The sequence below is a fragment of the Rhinopithecus roxellana genome, chromosome 1, assembly GCF_007565055.1.
Source record: "Rhinopithecus roxellana isolate Shanxi Qingling chromosome 1, ASM756505v1, whole genome shotgun sequence".
In the NCBI taxonomy this organism is placed as follows: domain Eukaryota; kingdom Metazoa; phylum Chordata; class Mammalia; order Primates; family Cercopithecidae; genus Rhinopithecus; species Rhinopithecus roxellana.
Window position 1 is genome coordinate 161,523,454 of NC_044549.1, and position 22,971 is coordinate 161,546,424.

General features: G+C 36.3%; 1 protein-coding gene across 11 annotated transcripts in view; it reads right to left on the minus strand.

The window, feature by feature from the left end:
* Positions 1–22,971, minus strand: part of CLASP2 (cytoplasmic linker associated protein 2) — a 221,610-nt gene that overhangs the window by 100,870 nt on the left and 97,769 nt on the right. For 8 of the 11 annotated variants that reach the window (XM_030932899.1, XM_030932880.1, XM_030932865.1 and 5 more), the window contains 6 exons: positions 17,607–17,677; positions 14,194–14,253; positions 13,023–13,100; positions 12,228–12,395; positions 9,759–9,814; positions 8,554–8,727 (listed from right to left, as the gene is read on the minus strand). In XM_030932899.1, coding sequence (XP_030788759.1) covers positions 8,554–8,727; positions 9,759–9,814; positions 12,228–12,395; positions 13,023–13,100; positions 14,194–14,253; positions 17,607–17,677 — 607 coding nt within the window. Of the gene's footprint in view, positions 1–959; positions 978–2,703; positions 2,728–8,553; positions 8,728–9,758; positions 9,815–12,227; positions 12,396–13,022; positions 13,101–14,193; positions 14,254–17,606; positions 17,678–22,971 lie in introns of all 11 variants that reach the window. The other 3 variants (XM_030932912.1, XM_030932911.1, XM_030932913.1) reach the window with 1 other exon arrangement.

Below are 22,971 nucleotides of genomic sequence, written 5' to 3' on the forward strand. Positions count from 1 at the left end.
CTATAGAAGCGTGCCACCACACCCAGCTAAATTTAAAATTTTTTGTAGAGATGGGTTCTCACTATGTTGCCCAAGTTGGTCTCAAACTCCTAGGCTCAAGCACTCCTCCTACCTCAGCCTCCTAAAGTGCTGGGATTTCAGGTGTGAACCCCTACGCCTGGCCAGAGATCATATTTTTATAGAGTATTCCAATTTAAAACTTAAAATACAAAATTATTTTAAATATATCAGAGTAAACATGAGACCAAATAACTTTTTTAATCCTACTTAGTTTTGTATCGCAAAAAATAGTCATCCACGTAACACTTAGAGGAAAAATTATATTTTGAATCAGAGGTTTTAAAAAGACAGATTTCAGGTAGAGTGAACATAAACACTAAATTCCTTTCTACAAACTCAAAACTATAAAAAAATGATTTTTAAGATGAACTGACTCAGTAAGATATGTGTAGCAATTCTGGTGTAATTCAATTTGAATCTGTGACCAATTCCCCACTTACTGATTCAAAAGTAGAAGACATATTTTAAAAGCAGACTAAGTAAATGCATTTAAAACTTCAATGATAAAGCAATGGTGCATGATCTCTCAAAGTATAAATGAATTGGCATAAATAAAAAAAACCACAAACGTAAGAAAAGCATTAATGGCACTACTATAAAAAATGAATTATATGCTTACATTATACTATGTATTATTAAACATGTTAAGCAATTATGTTTTTCCAGCATGAGATGATCTAAAGTACAAAGCAAACTAGCAGGATGAAGAATCAAAGAAAAAAAAAAAAAATCCACACATTACTAAGACAATCAAATAAAAAATGTAGAACTTACTACCACTGGCAAGTTATAAAGACTTGCAAAGAAATTAGCCTATTTTAGTTTTAATATTTAATTCCTACCAATGAAAATAGTAATGTAGATGTATTTGTGTTACTAACAAAATATATAATTCTTACCATCTTCAGATGCTGTTCCTAAATAAGAAAAATAAAACAGTATTTCAACAAATTCTGCCAATGTTGATATTAAGACCTGCCTCACAATCCCCACCCAACACTATAATGAAAGGGTAAAAGCAAAACGTAACTTTTTGACAGCCTTAAATTAACTGTGGGAAGGTTCATTTTGAGAAAAACAAAATTTGAGGTAATCCAATGATTCACAGCACACAGAAAAAGGCTGAAACTAGACAAACGAAAATAACAAAAATCTATAGGAAACATTTTTTGTCTGCTATATTTCATTCTTAAAATTTGAAATGGTATAAAAAATTAGACAAATTAATCCTTCAAAATACGTAACTCTGTAATTACTCTTTGAAAATGAAATTTTATAGCTCTTTCCAGGGTAGAAATGTTTTCTCTGCATTTTCTAAAGGTAGCCCATAAAGGAATCAGAAAAAGCTAACTAAGAAACATAGGAATAAAATCTATGACCTAGGCCTCATTTGCTCATTTTCATCAAAGCATCTACAAAGCAAAAATCTATCAATCCAATTCATTAGCTATTTATTCAACATTTATGTGCACTCCTTAAGATGTCGATGAAATCTATAAAAAATGACTAAGTACAAACATCATCACTCACTACTAAAGGGCAATAATATACATGTCTGTGTATTTTTTTTAAACATAGGATTGAACATCAGTAAGAGTATCACATCATATAACAGAAGTGACTCCTTAAATAGACTGATATTTCCTACCCAAACAGGAAAATATTTTGAACAGGAAAGTGATAAAAGTGTTTTTAAAAGATTCAGAATATCAATATTAGGATGTCTAACGGGTTTGATACATAGAAACCAACTCTTGATGGGTTATCATTTCATTCAATATTTTATTATAATAATATAGAAAAGCAGAGACTAATATAACTAGCAGTCATGTACCTAACCCAAGGTTTAATAAATGTTATATCTCATTAAAACAGAAGATACATTAGATCAATTTTCCATTTACATAATAATTTACAGAAAAATATATAGTGTCTCTGTTTTTCTTAGATCTCATAATGTGGCATACAGATTTAGTATCTTCAGTTATTTAAAAAAGGTCAAGCTCATAGGTAACATTATGGTATCTGCTGCAGTGAAGGGAAAGTGTGGATAACATACTATCTAGTATCAGACAAAAAATATCATACAGGGTTGTTACTGAACTAAGCCATTACAGATAAACTGTAATCAACTGAATATTGAAATTAAAAGGGCAAAGTTTAAAGTTCAATTTTGACTAAATGTTAGTTTACAACGCCCTCTTAAAAAGTCAGCCTCTGTAACTTGCGTTTCATTTTCAAAAACAATCATATGAACTTATGAAATATGTCATTTGTCGTATCAGTTAGTAGACTAAAGAGGTGAATGAAATGACTTAGGAGATTTCTTTCCATTCTTCTGAATCCAATATTTTTTACGAAGACTTAACAAATTGAGAATATTCAGAGGCGTACTTCTAAGAGCTCGGGAAAACATTTTAAGGTAATTAAGTTAAAACAAAATAGTTAACCTAGTATTTGAGTAGACTGGGATATAACCCCAAATTTATTCAGAGAATTATGTAGCCATTTTTACATTAACGTTATCACTAAATAAGTATTAATAATATATTTTCAGAAAATAAGAGAAGAATGAACAAGGATATTATATAGAATCCAGGTTCCATAAAAATCTTTGGTAGAATTAGGAAAGGAAGTTCTTACCATCCAGCTTGTCAGAAGTATCCTCTTTGATGAAAGTGCAAGCAAGGAACAGAGGAAAACTTAGTATATTAGAAGAAATGATTTTTATAATTCCTAGAAAACATTTTCTTTAAGAAGACAGAATTCATAGCACAGACATATATATCAAGCTTGTTTTCAACTACAACAGACTAGGAAATTAAACAAGATGTGAGATCAAGACTTCACCTAATGTACTAAGTAGATAATTTTTTAAAAGCTGATAATGAGTCTTATTTTCACTAGCCTAAAAAGAGAAAAGTTAGTGAGGTCCATGTCCTAGCCTTGGACTTTGCTGTCATGCCAATCCCCTGCTCTAGTCTGAGTTTTTCCCATCCAGTCACATGGCCTTGTTTCTTTTCTCTCTTGTCTATAATATACCCCCAAATTCCACACTTAGGCCCTCTCATCATTAGCCTCTGTTACTACCTTGTGCTTCCCCACCCACATCCTTTCTTAGAACTTTCAGCCCCTACAAAATTTCACATCTGAATGAATCTAACTCACTTTCTCTATTCTATTACTTGAGATGCCCCATACAGAAAACTACACAACCATGAAGTCATGCATACTGGCAATACTAGAAACTGGGATAAATATCTGACTTGGTGTTTAGTGCCCATGCTAAAAGGATTTAACATAGCAGGACTGATATTGTTCTTAAGAAGTGTACGCTTGTGGGGCTGGCCTCTGGTAATTATTTTGGATCCTCCCTATATTAATAAGGTTATTTTAAGTGTGTGTGCGGGAGTTGTGGGGACACAGAACTCTGCTACGGTTTGCCTAAGCTGTTTTTGCAAACAGTGTGATTTATGGTGAACACCTCCTTTCTTTTTGGGAGTCTGGGATTCTGGTAATTGTGGCTGGTTGTGCAAGCAGAGTGCCTTATGTGACTACTCCCAATCCCCTACTGACCCCCAGCGTGAATCTTAAGTGAGCTTCCTTGGGCAGAAACACTGCGAACATGTTGCATTGCTGTATTTCTTTTCTTTTCTTTTCTTTTTTTAATAGAGTCTCGCTCTGTCACCCAGGCTGGAGTGCAATGGCGTAATCTCAACTCGAACTGCAGCCTCCACCTCCCAGGTTCGAGCAATTCTTGCGCCTCAGCCTCCCGAGTAGCTGGGACTAGAGGCACCTGCCACCACGCCTGGTCAACTTTCATATTTTTAGTAGAGATGAGGTTTCACCATGTTTGCCAGGCTGATCTCAAACTCCCGACCTCAAGTGATCTGCCCGCCTAGGCCTCCCAAGGTGCTAGGATTACACGTGTGAGCCACTGTGCCCTGCCTCCATTGCTCTATTTCATTGCTTGAGGAAGGAGTAGCCCCTCAACCCTATCTCTGGGAGACAAACTTTGAAAGCCTATGTCTAGCCTTCAGACTATCTCACAGGTTTTTTTCTTTGCTCTAATAAATCCTTTTGCTCTAATAAATGTCAGCCACGAGTGCCCCACCTCTTGTGTCTACTCCTCCCAAATGGCTAAACTTCAAGTCACCTGTTAGCACATGATCCTGACTGAATCTTCAGGCAGAAAGTCACAACAACCTCCCCAATCATACTCTTCTTAATGTCCAACTTTCTAAAATATCATATCTGATATCTACTACCTCTTCCACTTCCTTCCCTTCTACATCAGTGAAATGGCTGACGCTTCCACATTCAAGACTAACTCCCAGACTATGCTCCATATCCCATTCCTCACACCTTCCATAGCAACTTAGCTATTAATTATCTCCCTTCATCCTTACACTTCTAACTTTTCCATCTCTACTGACTTGCCACCTTAGGATACAAACATAATTCACTTCTCCAATCTTGTAAGACGGTAAGTTCTTTCAACCACAGATAATTCTTACCATTCTTTCACCCCTTTTCTCGACCATCAGGCATAACAGTAACTTGTACAGATTCTCTTTCTAACTTCTCAATCAACCAACTAAAATCTGACTTCTGTTCATATGCCCTCATTGAAATTCTATTTTCTTTCCCACTCAAGCAATTCCACAAACTCAATTGCTAAAATAAATATTCATAAATATGCACTCATACATCAAGTTTACCTTAACTTAAATTCCTGTTTCCTACCACCAAGCTTCCCCTTTAGGCTGAAGTTACAGGGTGAACTTCAAAACACTTATGGTATCCCTGCTGCCAAAAACTTCAGTACTTTAGAGAGAACAAAAACCAGCAGCAACTGCTTTAAGAAGGAAGGCTCTGAGTCTAAGATTGATTACGGTGAGTAAAACGATCTGACTTCCAAATCTAATCTACTCATCAGCACAGATCTCTGCTAGGTTGTTGTTGCTGTCTTTTCTTTTTTCTTTTTTTTGGAGAATGTGAAAAGGTCTCACTCTGTTACCCAGGCTGGAGAGCACTGGTGTGATCACGGCTCGCTGCAGCCTCGACTTCCCAGGCTCCAGCAATCCTCTCACCTCAGCTTTCCTAGTAGATGGGCCCACAGGCACGTGCTACCACACCTGGTTAATTTTTTGCTTTGGTAGAGGTGTGGTTTTGCCATGTTGCCCAGGCTGGTCTCGAATTCCTGAGCTCAGGCAATCCACCCGCCTCTACCTCCTAAAGTGCTGGTTTACAGGTGTTGAGTTACTGTGCCAGCCTCTCTACCAAGTTCTATATACTACTGTATACCAAGGGTCCACTGAAAACTTCCAGTTTGAAGTCTCACAGGGACCTCAAACTCAAAATGCATAAAACGCAACAAACTTTTAGCTGCTCCTCCTTCAGCAACCTACCAACAGACTGAGAGATTCGGTATAGAAGCATATACCTCTGGATCCCTGGTACCTAGCAAAAACTAAGTGCTCAAGTAAGCGTGTGTTGAAAACTAATAGAACACTCCTTCTAATCCATATATGTATAGCCATAATAAGTGAGGCTCAAAGTAGAAGAAAACAGAGTTTATATCAGTCTTATGTGTGTAAGAAGGGTACATGAGACACAGCGGGTAGGGTGGGGTAAAGGGAGAAAGGGAAGGAGGGAAAAGAAGGAGAACATCCTTTATCCAACACCTGAAAAAGCCACAGGCAGGTATCTGATTGTCCCTGAGTGGGAACCTGGGTCAGATGAAGAAAAGAAAAAAGTAGTGGCATTTCTCCTTCACAATGAAACATGGAATTCAAACCTTAAAGAACAACAATAGGTTCTCGCAAAAAAAAACAGTGTTCCAAATTGGCTTTCTAGGGCACATTAAAACAATTTAAATACAGTACTTTTCTTCTTGTAAAAATAATATTCAATGTAATGTGTTTTGCTCATATATATATACGCGCACACACACACATATATATAGTGGATTCCTTAGGATTTTCTAAACACAAGACTGTGTTTTCTGCAAAGAGAGATGGTTTGTTCTTCCTTTCCAATTTGAATACCTTCTATTTCTTTTCTTGCTTAACTGCCCTGGCTAGTACCTCCAATTTAACATTACTTCAAGGTAATGTTAAATAGAGCCAAGAGTGGACATTCTTGTCTTGTTACTGATCTTAGGGAAAAATATCCAGTTTTTTAATCATCAAGTAGGATGTTAGCTGTGGATTTTTCAAAGATGCTCTTTATCAGGTTGAGAAAAATGACTTCTGTTCCTAGTTTATTATGTTTATTATGAAAGGGTGTTTAATTTTGTCAAATGCTTTTTCTGCTGGTACTGAGATGATCATGACGTTATGGTACATATGTTGACTGGTCTTCACATACTGAAATAACCTTGCATTCTTGGCAATGTAATGCTTTGAAACAAAAAGTTTTCTGAAAATTAAAAGCAGTAATCAACCCTGTTAACACCTTTGTAATATATCACGTCAGTCCTTCTTCTATGTATAATTTTACACAAAATGATGAAATTACTACATAGTATTTGGTAACCTGCATAATTCAATCTTTGTTGAAAATATGACTTGTTAATGGCTGCACAGCATATATAAGGATACAATATAACTCAACTATCCCCTCTGTTACACATTAAGGTTGATGCTAATAACGTCATTAAAAACACGAACATTCTTTTTAAAAACGTAAACATTGAATTACTGGGGCAAAAATTCTGATTTAAAAATGCTTCATGGAATTCCAAAATTGGAACTCAGAAAAAGTGTCCCATCACTAATTCACATCAGCGTTGCCTGATGAGGCCCTTTTTCCCACACTCTTGAAAACAGTAGGCACTACCCTTAACTTTCTTGTTATAGTTATAGGTCTATCCATTTGCATTTGTTTGATTACAGCTAAGGTTCAACATTTATTCTGGTATTTGTTGGCAATTCTGATACATGCTTTTCTTGATATATAGAGTTCATCTGTTTTTAATGGACTTGAAAAATTTCTCAACATTTTAACTTTTTTACTAGTATATGGCAAAATATTTTTCTCTTTTAGTTTTTCCTTAAGATTTCTTATTTTCATACTTTAGATTTAAATTCAAGAGATTTTTGTCCTTCATGGCTTATTTGCTTTTATGTATAGGAATTCCTGTGTCAACCTGAGATTTGAGGAATACTCACCTATTATGTTTTCATCAAGCTGCTTTATGTTTTTAATGTTTTTATCATCTAGAATATAATTCTATATGATGTGTAACATGGTTCTAACTTAATTTTATACTAGATTGTAAACCATGTGTCTAAACACAATTTACTGAATAATCTACTCCTTTCCACGGTTCTGAATGCAGCTGTGCCAACTTTATCATGTACTATATTCATACCTAAATTCTCTGCATTTCTTAACCTAAAAGAAACCTTAATCTATAAGAGTCCTCCTTATTTAAAATGTTTGGGGCCAAAACCATTTTAGATTTCAGATTTTGAAATATGTGCATTCATACTTAACTGATTGAGTATCCCTAAGCATCGCTAATTAAAAAATCCAAAATCTGAAATACCTTTTTTTTTTTTTGATGGAGTTTCACTCTCTCACCCAGGCTGGAGGTACATGGCACGATTTTGGCTCACTGCAACCTCCACCTCCCGGGTCCAAGCGATTCTCCTGCCTCAGCCTCCTAAGTAGCTGGGATTACAGGCATGAGCCACCATGTCCAGCTAATTTTTGCATTTTTAGTAGAGATAGGGTTTCGCCACATTGGCCAGGCTGGTCACGAACTCCTGATCTCAGGTGATCCACCCGCCTTGGTTCGAAATACCTTTGAGTGCCATGTTGGTGCTCAAAAAGTTTCAGATTTTGGAGCATTTCAGATTTCAGATTTTTTAGATTAGGTATGCTCAACCTGTATTGTGTTGAGGCAATTTGCTTGCTTAATGTTCCACCAGTACTACCCAAAAGAAAAAAATGAAGCATGAAGAGATATGCAATACGGATAACCAACCTCAACTTTTTAATTTGATGGACATAAAAACATGAAAAAAACAAACTGAATAGAGTTTTGGAATATATGTTTAGGGTTTGGTTAGACAGAGCAGAGCTTTGCCGTTCTCCCAGATCTCCAAAAGGCTTCACATTCTTGATAAGAGAAGAGAAGTAGGAGAAAAAAAACAAGAAAGCTAGATACAAGGCCAATTCCCTTCCCAACCCCCCTTAGAAACTAGTGGCTAGATGTGGTAGAAGTGCAGTTATGAAAACTCTACAGGCAATCATGGACTCAAGAATTGTTGCTTTGATCAAGATGACGATGAGGATAAGGGAAAAGGAGAAACAAGGCAGCTCAGATTCCTCAGAAGCATGTCCCCAATACAGAATTATATTTAAACATATGGACTATCCTTAAATAACAAGAATGAATAGAAATGATTAAGGTATATGAACTTGTCTTCACAGAGATCAGGGAGAGAACATGGTACAATTTTCCATAATCAGTTGTCTTACCTAGTGATGCATAGGAACCTGGATTCAGGGCACCTGCACCTAAGCGCCCGTTTCGCACAGACTGTCCAGCAGCATGATGTGCTTTGGCACCAGCAGCAGCATTCACATCAATGTCACTTCGTGAACGCTGCAGACTTCCTGGAAGGGAACTGGCTTTGCTGCTGCCTGCTGATACTATGAAAGACAAAGCAAAGGTAACCTGTATCATTTAAATCACTGAAAACATGAAAATTATATAAACCTGACCATCGTGAGTTAATTTGAAGACAAATGGTCAACGAAAAGGCAGTGGCCAAATGGACAGTACTATTAAGTATTTTAAAGTCAGAATGCCTCAGTTTCAATCACAACTAAGTCTTCAGCAATTTTCTCAATATTTCTCTGCCTTATTCCTCTCCTTTAAAATGGGAAAAATGGTAACATTCTGACTATAAAATTCACAGGACTGTCTTGTAGATGAAGAGATTATGTTTAGGACTGATTTATGCAAAGGAAGCACTGTACAAGATAAATAGAAGGCAGCAGTAACATTTTTTACTATAAGAAAAATACAAGAAAAACTAGTCCAGGAATAGAGATATTAAAAAATTAATGGAGGTTCTGCCACTCCATGGAAATGCAAATTAAGTCATTCAATTTCTGGTCTTTAGATTTTCAGTTTTTTATTTTTATTTATTTATTTATTTTTTGAGATGAAGTCTCGCTCTGTCATCCAGGCTGGAGTGCAGTGGTGTGATCTCGACTCACTGCAACCTCCATCTCCTGGGTTTCAAGTGATTCTCCTGCCTCAGCCTCCTGAGCAGCTGGGATTATGGGCATGTGCCACCATGCCCGGCTAACTGTTGTATTTTTAGTAGAGATGGGGTTTCCCCATGTTGGGCAGTCTGGTCAGGAGTTTTACAAACTGTGAGTTATGACCTATTAATAAGTTGTAAAATCAACTGAGTGCATCATGAGAAGCCATTATGAAGAAATGAAACAACTGAAAGCAGAGTGCATCACAAGTAAGAGAAAGTATGGCTTCCTGGAACTTTGGGTTTTATTATGTATGTATACATGTATACATATACAAGTAAAGTGCATTATGTGTGGTACCGGGTTACCATGTAAAATGAACTTCTCACTATGGAGCAGATCAAAAGAGTTTGAAGGCTACTGTTTTAAAGATAAAATAGATTATAACTCTTACTTAAAGAGAAAATTACCTCTTCCAGCCACAGTTGATGGATTTGCTGTAGACCATTTGGAAGAAAAAGGGCGACTGCAAGGTATAAAAAATGCTTTTAGTAAGAAGACAATTTAACATTCCTCTGATAAAAACCAATAAAATACTACTGAATTTTGTGGAAAGTTGAGAAGTATTTCTTTTTTGTTTTTATTTTTCTGAGACAAAGCCTTGCTGTGTCACCCAGGCTAAAGTGTAGTGCCACAATCATGGCTCACTGCAGTCTTGACCTCCCCGACTCAAGTGATCATCCCACTTCAACCTCTCAAGTTTACTGGGACTGCAGGTGCATGCCACCAAGCATGGCTAATTTTTAAATTTTTAACAGAGATAGGGTTTCCCTATGTTTCCCAGGCTGGTCTCAAACTCCTGGGCTCAAGTGTGATCCTCCTACCTCAGCCTCCCAAAGTGCTGGAATTATATGTGTGAACCATCATGCCTAGCTGGTACTTCTAATTTTAACTCTCCTTTTACAAATCGCATTAGAACAGTTCCTCCCAATCATCATATATCAATGGTGTCTCAATTAGTTATGAAGCAAAAATAAAATACTGGCAGTGAATAAAGACTGTAAGCTCTACAGAAATAGAGATCAGTTTGCCTTTGTTCACTCTGCTCCTCAACACACATCATGGTGACCACCAAAGAGAACTCGGTAACAGTACTATTATTATTCACTTGTATCCTGAGATATTTTACTTAGAAGAAGAAAGGGGTAGTGTTATCACTAGCACATAGGCAACTCAGCATAACCAAAGCCTCTCTCACTTAAGTTGTAAGGTTGTAACGTCCGTGTAATGTTTAAGCTAACATTATATTATTTTTATAAGTGTCTCCTAAAATTGTTGTTCTCTTAAATTGAGACAGATCACTTTAAGATTCACAGAATCTAAAGTTGTTTATGTTTAAAAATGTTATATTAGAGCAACATAAAATATCTTCCTTTAGATCCTTTGTACTCAAAATATGGTCCATGAACAAACAGCATTTAGCATCACCTAGGAGCTTGCAAAAAATGAAAAATCTCAAGCCCCACCCCAAAATTATTGAATCAGATTCCAGATTTTAACAAGATCTTCAGGTGATTCATGTATACTTTAAAGTTTGAGCATAGTTAATAAAAAGAGAACAAAAGCAACAAAGACAGCTCATTTCAGATGACGAACTTATCACAAATTTAAACAGAAGTTTAAACCGAAATTTAAATAAAAGTTTAGATAGGTCATTATTCCTACAATAATTATTTTTGAAATCAGATTGTATCTGCTTTTATTCTGAAAACCTACAAGAAACTGAACTTTAGTACAGTATTTGAATGACCCAGTGAGTGCCTGCTTAAATTCTGTACCCTAGGTGACCCCCTTGCCTCACCCTGGTCCCAGTTCTGCATCAGAGTCGCCAAGGCAACCAGCAATCTTTGTGGGGGTCAAGATCCCAAAAAGAAAAAAATTACAGAGAGGAGTTTTGGAGACAGAGTCTTGCTCTGTTGCCTAGGCTGGAGTGTAGTGGTACGATCTCAGCTCACTACAACCTCCGCCTCCCAGGTTCAAGCGATTCTCCTGCCTCAGCCTCCTGAGTAGCTGGGATTATAGGCACCCGCCACCATGTCTGGCTAATTTTTAGTAGAGATGGGGTTTCCCCATGTTGGCCAGGCTGGTCTTGAACTCCTGACCTCAGGTGATCCGCTCACCTTGGCCTCCCAAAGTGCTGGGATTACAGGCATGAGCTACCATGCCCGGCCTAATTAGGCTGACATTCTCTGAGCTGCTCTTCCCTAGGGGAAATCTGCAGATACATGGCACAGGGCAAGAGGTCACGAAGATGGACAGGGCCAGTGCTAGGAAGTAGAGAAGGCATCAGTAATTTCAGCAATCTCATAGGGCCAGAGAGACAGAAAACAGGGTTACGGTTGCTAAAGCAGTAAGGATGTGAGGTAGTCAACATCAAGATGAGAATGGAGTTACAGAGAACTAAGTCAGATACTAGATAATGTTGTCCCTTGAGGGATTTCCTGAATTTTTAAGCTGTGTCAGAGGTTAGGAAGGAAAGTAGTAGAGTTTTTTTTTTTTTTTTTTTACCAGTCACATAGTGTTGTAGAATTCTCAAGATAACTTCTGAATCTCCATTACAATTCCTCCATTAAATGGGTTATTTATTATAAGTACTATTTTTGTGGTATTAAAAAAAATGTAGTGCTTCCCAGACTTTTACAGACATAAACATATTGAAGCAAAATATGAATCATAGAACTCTTTATCCAAAGAGAAAGAATTATGCTGGCAAGGTATCCAACTCTTGAAACAGCAGACCAAAATAAATAAGTATATTAGAGTTATCATTCTTTCAAGGCTTTAGGTGAAAGCAAACAGATATTCAAGTATCCAACTTATGAAACTTTAGGGAGTTGAAGAGAGGAAGAGACTAGTAATCATCACTTATATGACCTTACTTGAGACTTTCCTGTGAGCTGGATGAGGACCTGTCTGATTGTGGAAGAGATGCTACACTGCCAGAACTCTTTAAATAAGTTTGAAGACTCTTCTGATAAGATGGCTCAAGGGAATTATATAATGTTTCAGCTTCACCAGGAAAGTGGTTTCTAAGACCCATATATGTCCTGTTAAAAAAAAGAAAAGCAGATGAAGTAACAGCTTTACATAATTAGACATTAACAGTAACATGTACATTCAAGAAGGATGAAGATAAGCCCACTGGTTTTCAGCATTATCTGCTATGTGTCAGGTGAACACTTTCTAAATTGAACAAGTTCCAGTGGAAAGACTGAAGGCTGCTGAGAAAAGCAGATCTCAGTTCAAAACCTGCTGTGCCACTTATGGTTTGTGTGGACTTGGGCAAACCCCTAAGTGTCCAAATTTCAGTTGCCGTCTATGGACATAACACTATCTTTGGAGGATCATTCTAAGGATTAGAAAATAATATATAACAAGTACCTCAAACGATATCAGGTATACAATACAAACAATAAATGACAATTCTTTTTATTCATGATGAAAGTGAATAGGTTATGACAAAAAAAGAATACTGATGATTATACATCAGTGGCAATATGTAGGAGGCTGTTAGATGTCTAGTACAGATGTAATGGAGAAAAAACATTCTTAATTTTACTGGAGGGCTAGTCAAGTAAAACACTTGGACACTTCTGATATTTTCATTCTCCCAATACATTTTGTTTTTTTAAAAAAAGATTAAACTGTCACAAAAATATACTATACCGACTTACTTTCTTGCCTCCACTCTGGCCTCAGCATCAGCATCATGAATTCCCTTTTTAATAGTTTCAACCAAGACAGCTGCGTGTCTATAAAATAAAATACATTTTTAGAGTTATGATAAAGCTGTATGTTTCACCACAAATGGTGCTTACTGCTTATATGTTACATATTAATTACAAATGGGTAGGCGAGGTAAATAAAAATTAATTCGTGCACAATAATAAATCTAAGACCATAAGATTTTCTAATTATCTGTCCCATATGTTTTATTAATGTATGGTTTCCTTCTGACAATCCAATTACTATAAATCTAAAAGTAATTATTTTTATATGGAATTCAGATAGTATATAAATACATAGTACCTAAATTCTTAATTTTTAATAAATTAGAGAAAAAAGAATCTTCTGTGTGGTTCCTCACTAATTCACCACTGTAGAAATGATTTGCTAAGTGTGATCAGTTGTGACCTGACCAAATTTGAATATTAGCTGCCACAGAAGAATGCAAAGGAAACTTGAACAACAAATTCTATTTTTAAAAAATGAGCCTTAAGAATTCAAGAATTTTCATGAAACCGAAAAATCAGCAATATACTCAAGGTAAATACAGTATCTTCCGAGCTTCAAACTTGAAGCTAATGAGAAATATAGCCATGCAAATAGCCAGTAACCAATCAGCTGCCCACATTTTCCTCTCCTTCATTTCAGTTACACTAGACATTGCCCAGTATATACCTGATCAATGACATCTAACAGCTGGTGTGGAGAAACTTCCCAACGAATACCTCTTCTTAAAAATCTCTTTCCTCTGAAAGGAGGCTCCTTCCATCTTAAATCATTCATTACATGATTGATTACACTTTAGGAAACTTATATCATATGACTAGAGATTATTTTTAAACTTTTGCCCAACTCAACTTGGAGTATCTTATATAACCCATTCTATTTGAGAAACCCTTACCCATCTCACAAACAAAGAAGAAAATCATACTATTCATAGTTGTAATGAGTAAGAGGGGCACAACACCACAGACTTTTGAACCTTTACAAGCTTTATTTTAAAAGGTTCAAATAACCTTTGAAGCAAAATGAGAAATAATATAAAACCAATAGCATCAACTTTTAACGAACTGGTGACAATGGGGAGGGAAGTGGGAGGAAGGAAGAGGGAATGCATACCTTTCCAATGAATGAGTCTGCCACTCTTGCAACAATAAATCTAAAAATTCAAATGAACGTCTGAAAAATAGAAGTTAAATAACTAAATGTTGTACTGAGAAATACATTAACACTTTCTTTTACACTACTACACTTTGTCCCCTAAATTAAAGCGTAAGACATGTTTTTAGATCTCTTTTTTTTTTTTTTTTTTTTTTTTTTTTTGAGACGGAGATTCACTCTTGTTGCCCAGGCTGGAGTGCAATGGCGCAATCTTAGCTCACTGCAACCTCCGCCTCCAAGGTTCAAGTGATTCTCTTGTCTCGGCCTCCCAAGTAGCTGTGAATACCTAACTTACTCAGGATCCAATTACTGCTATGCTAAACAGTTCAAAAAGACTTTAAGAGTTCCCCATAATTTTAACTTAAAATGTTTGTCAAATATAAAACTTAAGGCTGGGTGCAGTGGTTCATGTCTGTAATCTCAGCACTTTGGAAGGCTGAGGTGGGTGGTTCACTTGAAGTCAGGAGTTCGAGATCAGCCTGGCCAACATGGTGAGGCCTTGTCTCTATTAAAAATACAAAAATTAGCTGGGTATGGTGGTGTACTCCTGTACTTCCAGCTACTTGAGAGGTGGAGGCAAGAGAATCGCTTGAACCTGGGAGGCGGAGATCCCATCACTGTATTCCAGCCTGGGCAACAGAGTGAGAACCTGTCTCAAAAATAAATAAATAAAATGTAACAAGTTTCATTTATTAATTTAAAAATATTTATTAAACATCTATGCACTTGACAGTGAAGATATACAATGGTGATCAAGAAAGCCACAACAATCTGGATCTTTCATTTTTACAGTTTCCTTTCATATGTATGTATATGACTTTACATAAACTTTGTGTACATTTTCTCCTAAGTCCTCTATTTCTCAGTTTCTTCAACTGTCTCATACTTGAGCTCCTCTCCTTCCTTGGCACTTGATGACACAGCTTTGATCTGTATTTCTTCCTTTATTAACACTTTTTCTTCCACTTTCCCTTAAACAGATGCTCATCTGGTTGGTACCAATATTTGCCCACTTATCTTTTTATAGTCTTTTTATTGAGGCAACATAATCTGTACTCTTAGTTCTGCCTATGAGATATAATTATCACATCTAGTCCTGTATCTCCAGCATTGGTGTGTCACTTCAGCTGTCAAAGTTCCAACTAGTTTATGGATGTCTCCACATAGGCAGTGAATGTCAACTCAAACACTACATAGAAAACGACGAATTAATTCGTACCCTTTCAAATCTACTCTTTTAGCTCATATACTACAGATTAGGCAATGAGAAATGGGGAGGTTAAATTAACTTGCTCAAAGTGATAGAGCTAGGACCTAAACCCTGGCATTCTGACTCCAGAGCTCACAGTCTGAAGCACTTGACACCACTTTCCTCATCTATATTCAAAATTATCAAATCTCATTTCTACACATGAAATATGTTTTGAGTTTGTTAATTAAAAAAACCTCCTTCAATTACCAACACAGTTCCACATAGTTCTAGTTCAGACTCTGCCTTTCTCTTCCATGAATTATAACAACTCCTACCTAATTAAACAATGCTTTTCACTGTTTCTTTTCAATCACTTTCATAGCTGGAATAAAAATTAGCCTTGGACATCATCTCCTCACCAAAAACCTACAACTGTCAAAGATTCCTACTATCTATGAAATAATGTCAAAATTCCTCTTCATAACATTCAAAGCCCTCCACACTATGATCTCAACCTACTCCCCAGCCTTCAACCAGGTTCTTTTCCCACTGAAACCTTCCATTTATCATATGTTCTGGCCTCAGGGGCCTATCTGATGGCTCTGCAGCATATGGCATAGCTTTACATTTCCGCTTAGGTTGTACTCCACTCACTCTCCCTATAGTTAATGGATTGCTCCCCATTTTTAAGGCAATTCTATGACACATTTTCTGACTTTGTCTTCTGTCACGTTTTTATTTCTCCAACTACCATTTTCCTCAATGTAAGACAGGGGTCAGTTAAACTGTTCTGTAAAGGGCTGGACAGTAAATATTTTAAGCTTTGTGGACCACATACAGTCTCTGCCTCATATTCTTTACCTCCCATCCCCCACCTTTTAAATCACCCTTTAACAATGTAAAAAACACCCTTAGCATATAGGCTGTACAAAACCAGACTGTTGGCCACATTTTACTTGGAAGCTGTTGTTTGCTGACCCCTGACATAAGACAGATGACTGAACAACTGTTGTCAAAAGTTTGAACTACTTAAAATAACAATGTCTTATTCAGCTTCTTCCTAACACAGTATTTAATTAAATATAGTTATCTAATTTAAAAAGGTAGAATTCTTTACAATCTTCTTAAACATCAAATGTACAAATCTTGTTTTTCCTAACTTTATTGTTGGCAATAGTGGTGTGAAAGTTGTCAGAATCAAAATGAAGTCACTTGTGTTACAACACACACACACACACACATACACACACACACACACACATTGACAAATAGAGCTGAGGAAGGCCATTAAGGGAGAGTTCTCATGAATAAATGATAAAAAGAGCTATCACAAAAGACTCTAAAAAAACACAACCTGCACAAAGGCTATCACAACCTTACAAAAAACAAACAAAAATTCTACATGGACATCTACCCAGCAACTGCCTGTCCAGCCTCAAGTTGGCATCACCCTTGTTACTGATCCTTGTAGCCCGGGATAACTACCTCAAAATGATTATGTAACATTCCTCATTTTTCCTTTAAAAACCTTTGTTTTCCTTTACCTCCCTGAATACGCACATAGTTTGCTTTGTATGCATACTACCACTGCAATGCTCATTCCTGCATAAATACTCGTATCATTTTCTTTCAGAGAACCTCTCTGTTATTTAGGTTGACAGGCGTGATGCTAAAAATTGTAGAAACCAGAGACACAGGCAGCCACTAACTGAAAGACCTGATAGGGCTATATACTCTGTTCCAAACACTGGCTATATTCTACTAGTATGTATCTCATTTAATCCTTATGTTCTATGGGGTTGACAGTATTAGCTCTACTAACCTATGCAGGGACTAAGGTTCAGAGCAGTTAAATAATTGCCTAAGGTAGAACAGTCAATGGCAGTTGTAGGACTCTAGCCCAGACCTGACTCTGTACTCCTTGTTCTCTGAAAACCAAGGCAACCAGCAGCCCAAATAAACCAAAGCTTAATATGATAAAATAAGAAAAGTGAGTGGTTATAATAATCACTTCATCCCTTTTCCCTTACATGAGATATGATTAAAATTTAAAAAAAAAACATTTTTATGGTTTTTTGGAAGGCAAGAAATTAATGACCAATTCTTGCACCAGACCAATCATTAAACAATGCAGTATCAGAGCTATACTAACAACAACAACAACAAAAATTAAACTTACCTCCTCACGGGAACTGATTTTGATGTGCAATTGCTTGTTATTAAAGGTATAAGTCTGGGTACATGAGTATGCTGAAAAAGATGTTTTAGAAAAGGTTGAAAATACTACACACTTCAAGTGGTCCTTTCTTCTATTTGCCTTACATTCAAGTATTTAGTTACAGAGGACAAAAAGACCAGGTATTAGATTTGAAAGAAATTAAGACCAGTCTTGAGAAGTTTTCCCAAATTAACATAATGTCATGATGATACTGATTCAAAAGGACAGGTGTGGATATAACATGACCTAATAAAAGTTAACTATGTAACCGCCAAGAACTGTTAGGACAATATAGTTTTGGGGCAGAGGGAGCACTAAAAGAGACTGGGCATGTATTGGCCACATTTTCTGAAGCACCACGGCTACTGCTGGTAAAAAATCGTAATCGCAACGTCATCAAAGCAGGTAGTCGAGTGAATCTATTTCCCTAACTATTGGGAATCCACTGTGAAATGGTGGTCTTAATAGAACTTTCACTTCATTCTGGCTGAATCATCTCTCTCTAGAATTCAAGTAGAAGTTCCACAAAGACATAATCTTCTATTATTAATTCTTATACCTTTCTTTAGTGAAGCCAGCACTAACAAGTTCATAATAGACATTAACACACGCATACATATTTAATTCCTTAAATCTCTTGTCTTCCTTCTGAGCTAAAGGTACAGGCTGGGTTATCTAGGAAGCAGGCTATGAGATGGAGTTTAGCATGCAGGATATGTATTAGGAAGTGCCCTTGAAAGACAAATATCACATGTTCTCACTCATGTGGGAGATAAACAAAAGTGGATCTCATGAAGATAGAGAATAGGTTAGTCATGATGAGAGGCTAGGAAGAATAGCGGGGAGGAGGGAATGAAAAGGGACCGATTAATAGGTATAGAGTTAGAACAAATAAGATCTCATGTTCAACAGATCAGTAGGTTGACCATAGTTAACAACAATCTATCGTACACTTCAAAATAGCTGAAACAGAATAATTAGAACGTTCCTAGCATAAAGATAAATATTTAAGGTGATTAATTCCCTGTTACCCTAATTGGACATTTACACATATGAATGCATTAAAATTATCACATGTACCCCCAAAATATGTACATCCATTACATATCAATTTTTTGTAAGTGCCCTTGGGATTACCACCTGTGGACGTGAGAAGGAAGCAGGAGTGGAGCGGGCAGAGGAAGAAATCAAACTGTGACATGGCCCAAGGCTATCTTTGCCCAAAGCCATTACGAAGCTCTAGAACTGAAACAGTCCCTCAGAATACTCTTGAATTGGTCCAAGACGGCCAAACCTTTATACTTTCACATCAATCAGTTATTGGATACGGGCAATACTGGAAAGGCGCAAGACCTTGGGAAAGGCAGCTCTCTAGCTGAAATAATCCTTTAAGAGACTGGCAGCTGAAGGCTGTCTACTAACAGTTCTCCTAGCATTGGGGAAACAAGTCTTTCATTGAAGGAAAGTGTATATGGCACATCAGTGTTTGCCACAGCTAACTCAACCAAAATAAAAGGAAAAACTTTTTTTCAGCCACTACAGAGAGAAACATCTATAGGCTTGAAGCTGTTGAAGATGAGAATAATTCAAGAAAGTGTGCTGATATGCCTATTAGGCAACTGTTCAATTCAGCATGGAAGGACTCTGTGGACCTGCTCCCTACAGCATACACAAGAGCCCATTTCCCAAACATTACTGTGGAGGTAAAACCCATGGAGATCCCCTAGCTACAACAACTATAAAGGAGGTCTTACCTACCACACTCCTCTCTTTTTCTTCTAACCTCTCCGAAATCCTAAAGATGGGTTAATCACATCCATGACAGTGGCAAGGATGGGAGATAAACTAACCTAACTACTGCTACGTCATATTCAGGGGGAGGTGTACCAAAGGAAAGTAAAAATTTACCTCAAATCAATTACAGATGAAGCATTCAAACACTAAGAACAACTTACACTTTATTAATACAAGTTGACAACGGGAAAAAAAGCTTCTCTAAAATTAAAAAGAATTAGAAATTAAGTACAGCAATCTAAGGAAGTACTCTTAGGAAATAAAACAAAAACAGGAGGTAATATTTAAAAAGTTGTTTTATTGGTGAGATGATAGGCTAGTATAGTAACATGAAAAATGAGCAATTTGAAAACAAAGTATAAAGAGTAAAGCCTGAGAATCACAAAACAGGTACTTTCAAATAAGCAGAATTTAAAGGAATTTTTCCTGAGACTACGTACAGCTGTAAGACAAAGAGACAAAACGTTATTCAAAAAATGATAAATGACATTGAGGATTTCACAATTTGTGTATCAAAAGTAACAGCAGGAAAAGATCTGAGCCAATAAGACAGAAGTACTAAATAAAGAAAAGATCCATGAAAATTAACATAAATTTAAGATAACCAATTTCAGTCCAAAATCCTTGTCCACTGTATTAAGAATAGTATTAATGAAAGACAATCAACTCCTAGACCTGCTGTGGGGAAACTCTTCACACAAAGGGACTGTCTTATAAAACTTGCTAAAGGTTGTTTGGTCGTGGTGGTGGTTGTTTTGCTATAAAATAATCAAACAGTCTCATTTTTAGAGGCAACAATAAAAAGTTAAGAAAATGGGCCGGGCATGGTGGCTCATGCCTGTGATCCCAACGCTTTGGAAGGCCAAGGCAGGCGGATCGCCTCGCTTTCCCAAAGTGCTGGGATTACAGGCGTGAGCCATGAGGTCAGGAGTTTGAGACCAGCCTGACCAACATAGTGAAACCCCGCCTCTACAAGAAATACAAAAATTAGCCAGGCATGGTGGTAGGGGCCTGAAATGCCAGCTACTTGGGAGGCTGAGGCAGAAGAATAGCTTGAATCTGGGAGAGGCTGCAGTGAGCAGAGATGGTGCCACTGAATTCCCCTGAGTGACAGAGCGAGACTCCATACCAACAACAACAAACTTTGCAAAAGAAAAGGAAAGTGAACCTGAAGTTCAACGGTCAAATTTTTAGTCCCCATATTCTAAATTGGCAAGGAAAAGCCAAATCAAAATATACAAAGATAAAAATATATATGAAAAGTGAGAAAACATTAAAGCCAAACAAGAATGACCCAGAATCAATTAAAAAAAGGGAAGCGAGAGTATAACAATAAGTGGGTTAGAAATAAAAGCAGTAAAAAACTACAGTTAATTACAGTTGCTGAAAATGAAAATATCTTTGTTAAATTTAATTCAAAGGGTAAGGGAAAAAATGGCATGAATGAAATAAAATGTATACTTTTTAAAAGGCAGAGACGAGCATAACAAAGGTTTTATTCTTGACAATAAGGAACTTCTAAATTACAAAAAAAAAAAAAAAAAGGAAAGAAAAGCAGCATAGTGAACACAAAACAAAATATAAGGAAAAAATACGATTTCAAGATAATAGTACAAAACCTTGACCATATATAAAGTACATACATCAAAAACAGTTAGAAAAATGAAACTGACAAAATTAGAATCAGAATTTGCCAGATAAAGTAGATTTTTTAAAAAATGAGACAAGAACTTGAATAATGTAAATAAAACATAAGCTAGATTTAGTGATGAACAAAGTACTCAATTCTATGCCAAAGAATTCTACATTTGTAAATGCTAACAGCCTACCTATATAAACTGATGACAGAACACAAATAAAATTTCAAGGTATTCACCAAAGAATAAATCATACAACCAAATTCCCTGATCAGAATGTCATGAAATTCAAAAATAATGACAGGAAGAACAAAAGCACCATCTGAAAATGAAAACAATATTTATTATGCAATTCAAAGAAGTTGAAATGGAAATTACAAATGATTGAAAAGATAAATAAAATGTGGTAAATTTAAATCATTGAGATGCTGCCAAAGCCAAACTCAGAAGAAAACCCAAAGCCTTATAATAATAAAGAAAAAGCAATGCAAATTGTCTAAAGATATACCACAAAAATCTAAAAAAATAAAATGAGCCAAAAGTTGGGAAAAAAAAAAAGAAACTAAAGAATTAGAAAAATTAAATAATCTCACTACAACCAATAAAACCATAAATAGATGTTTATAAAGAACCCCAAATAATGCCTCTGTCAAGTATATATAAAAGAATGTATAACATTCTAATAAGAAAAAGTCAGCTACGTGCAGTAGCTCACACTTGTAAACCCAGCTTCTTGGGGGCTGAGGTGAGAGGATCACCAACATTCCAAAATAAAGATTCAAGATGCTCAGAGTCTAAAACATTGGAAACGTTATTACATAATCTTAAAGATCATTAAACCCTAATAGCAGAACAATATGTTAACAAAATATGTAAAACAGGAAAAAAAATTCACAAAATACTTATTCATTTAAATGAATGCCAAAATCTTACTAAACATTAGCCAACCAAATCTAGCAGTATCTTAATGTACAATGGCCGAGCAGAATTTAGTTCTTGAAAGTATAATGAATAAATGAAAAAACAAAGATAATAATTTCTAAAGATATTAAAGGGCTATCTGATAAAATTCAACATCTACTCCTGATCAAAATTTAGCAAAATGTGAACAGCAGGAAATTTCCATAATCTAATATACTATATCCACAGAAACCCATTACAAATCATATTTAATTGAAGTTAAATATGATCCCACCCAATTAAGGGATAAAACAAACATTTCAATAATTCCTACTATACTTCCTTTGTTTTTTTTGAGATGGAGTCTCACTCTGTCGCCCAGGCTGGAGTGCAGTGGCACAATCTTGGCTCACTGCAACCTCCACCTCCCAGGTTCAAGCAATCCTCCTGCCTCAGCCTCCGGCTCCGGAGTAGCTGGGATTATAGGCATGCACCACCACGCCTGGCTAACTTTTTTGTATTTTTAGTAAAGATGGTGTTTCGCCATATTGGCCTGGCTGGTCTTGAACTCCTGATCTTGTGATCCGCCTGCCTCAGCCTCCCAAAGTGCTAGGATTACAGGCATATGTCACCGTGCCCAGTCTTTATACTTTCTAACATTGTTACAAAGGTTCTGGATTAAGGTTGTCTACAATCTTTAAAAAAAAAAAAGGCCTGAAATGGGAAAAAAGGAACATTTTCTAATTTAAAATATGAAAATGGTAAAAAAGAACACTTCCTGGGAAAGTAATATTACGAATAAACTTAATTTTTTTTTTAACAGGAAAGGACAACTGATTAAAGAAACTGAAAATACATTTAAGAAACAGACTTACGTATTTATGAAAATTACACAACAACAACACCATTTCAAGAAAAAGCTACATTGTAATTCACCACGTTACTGGGTCAATTGGTTTTGTATTGGGGGAATATCAACTTAGAAATCTATAATT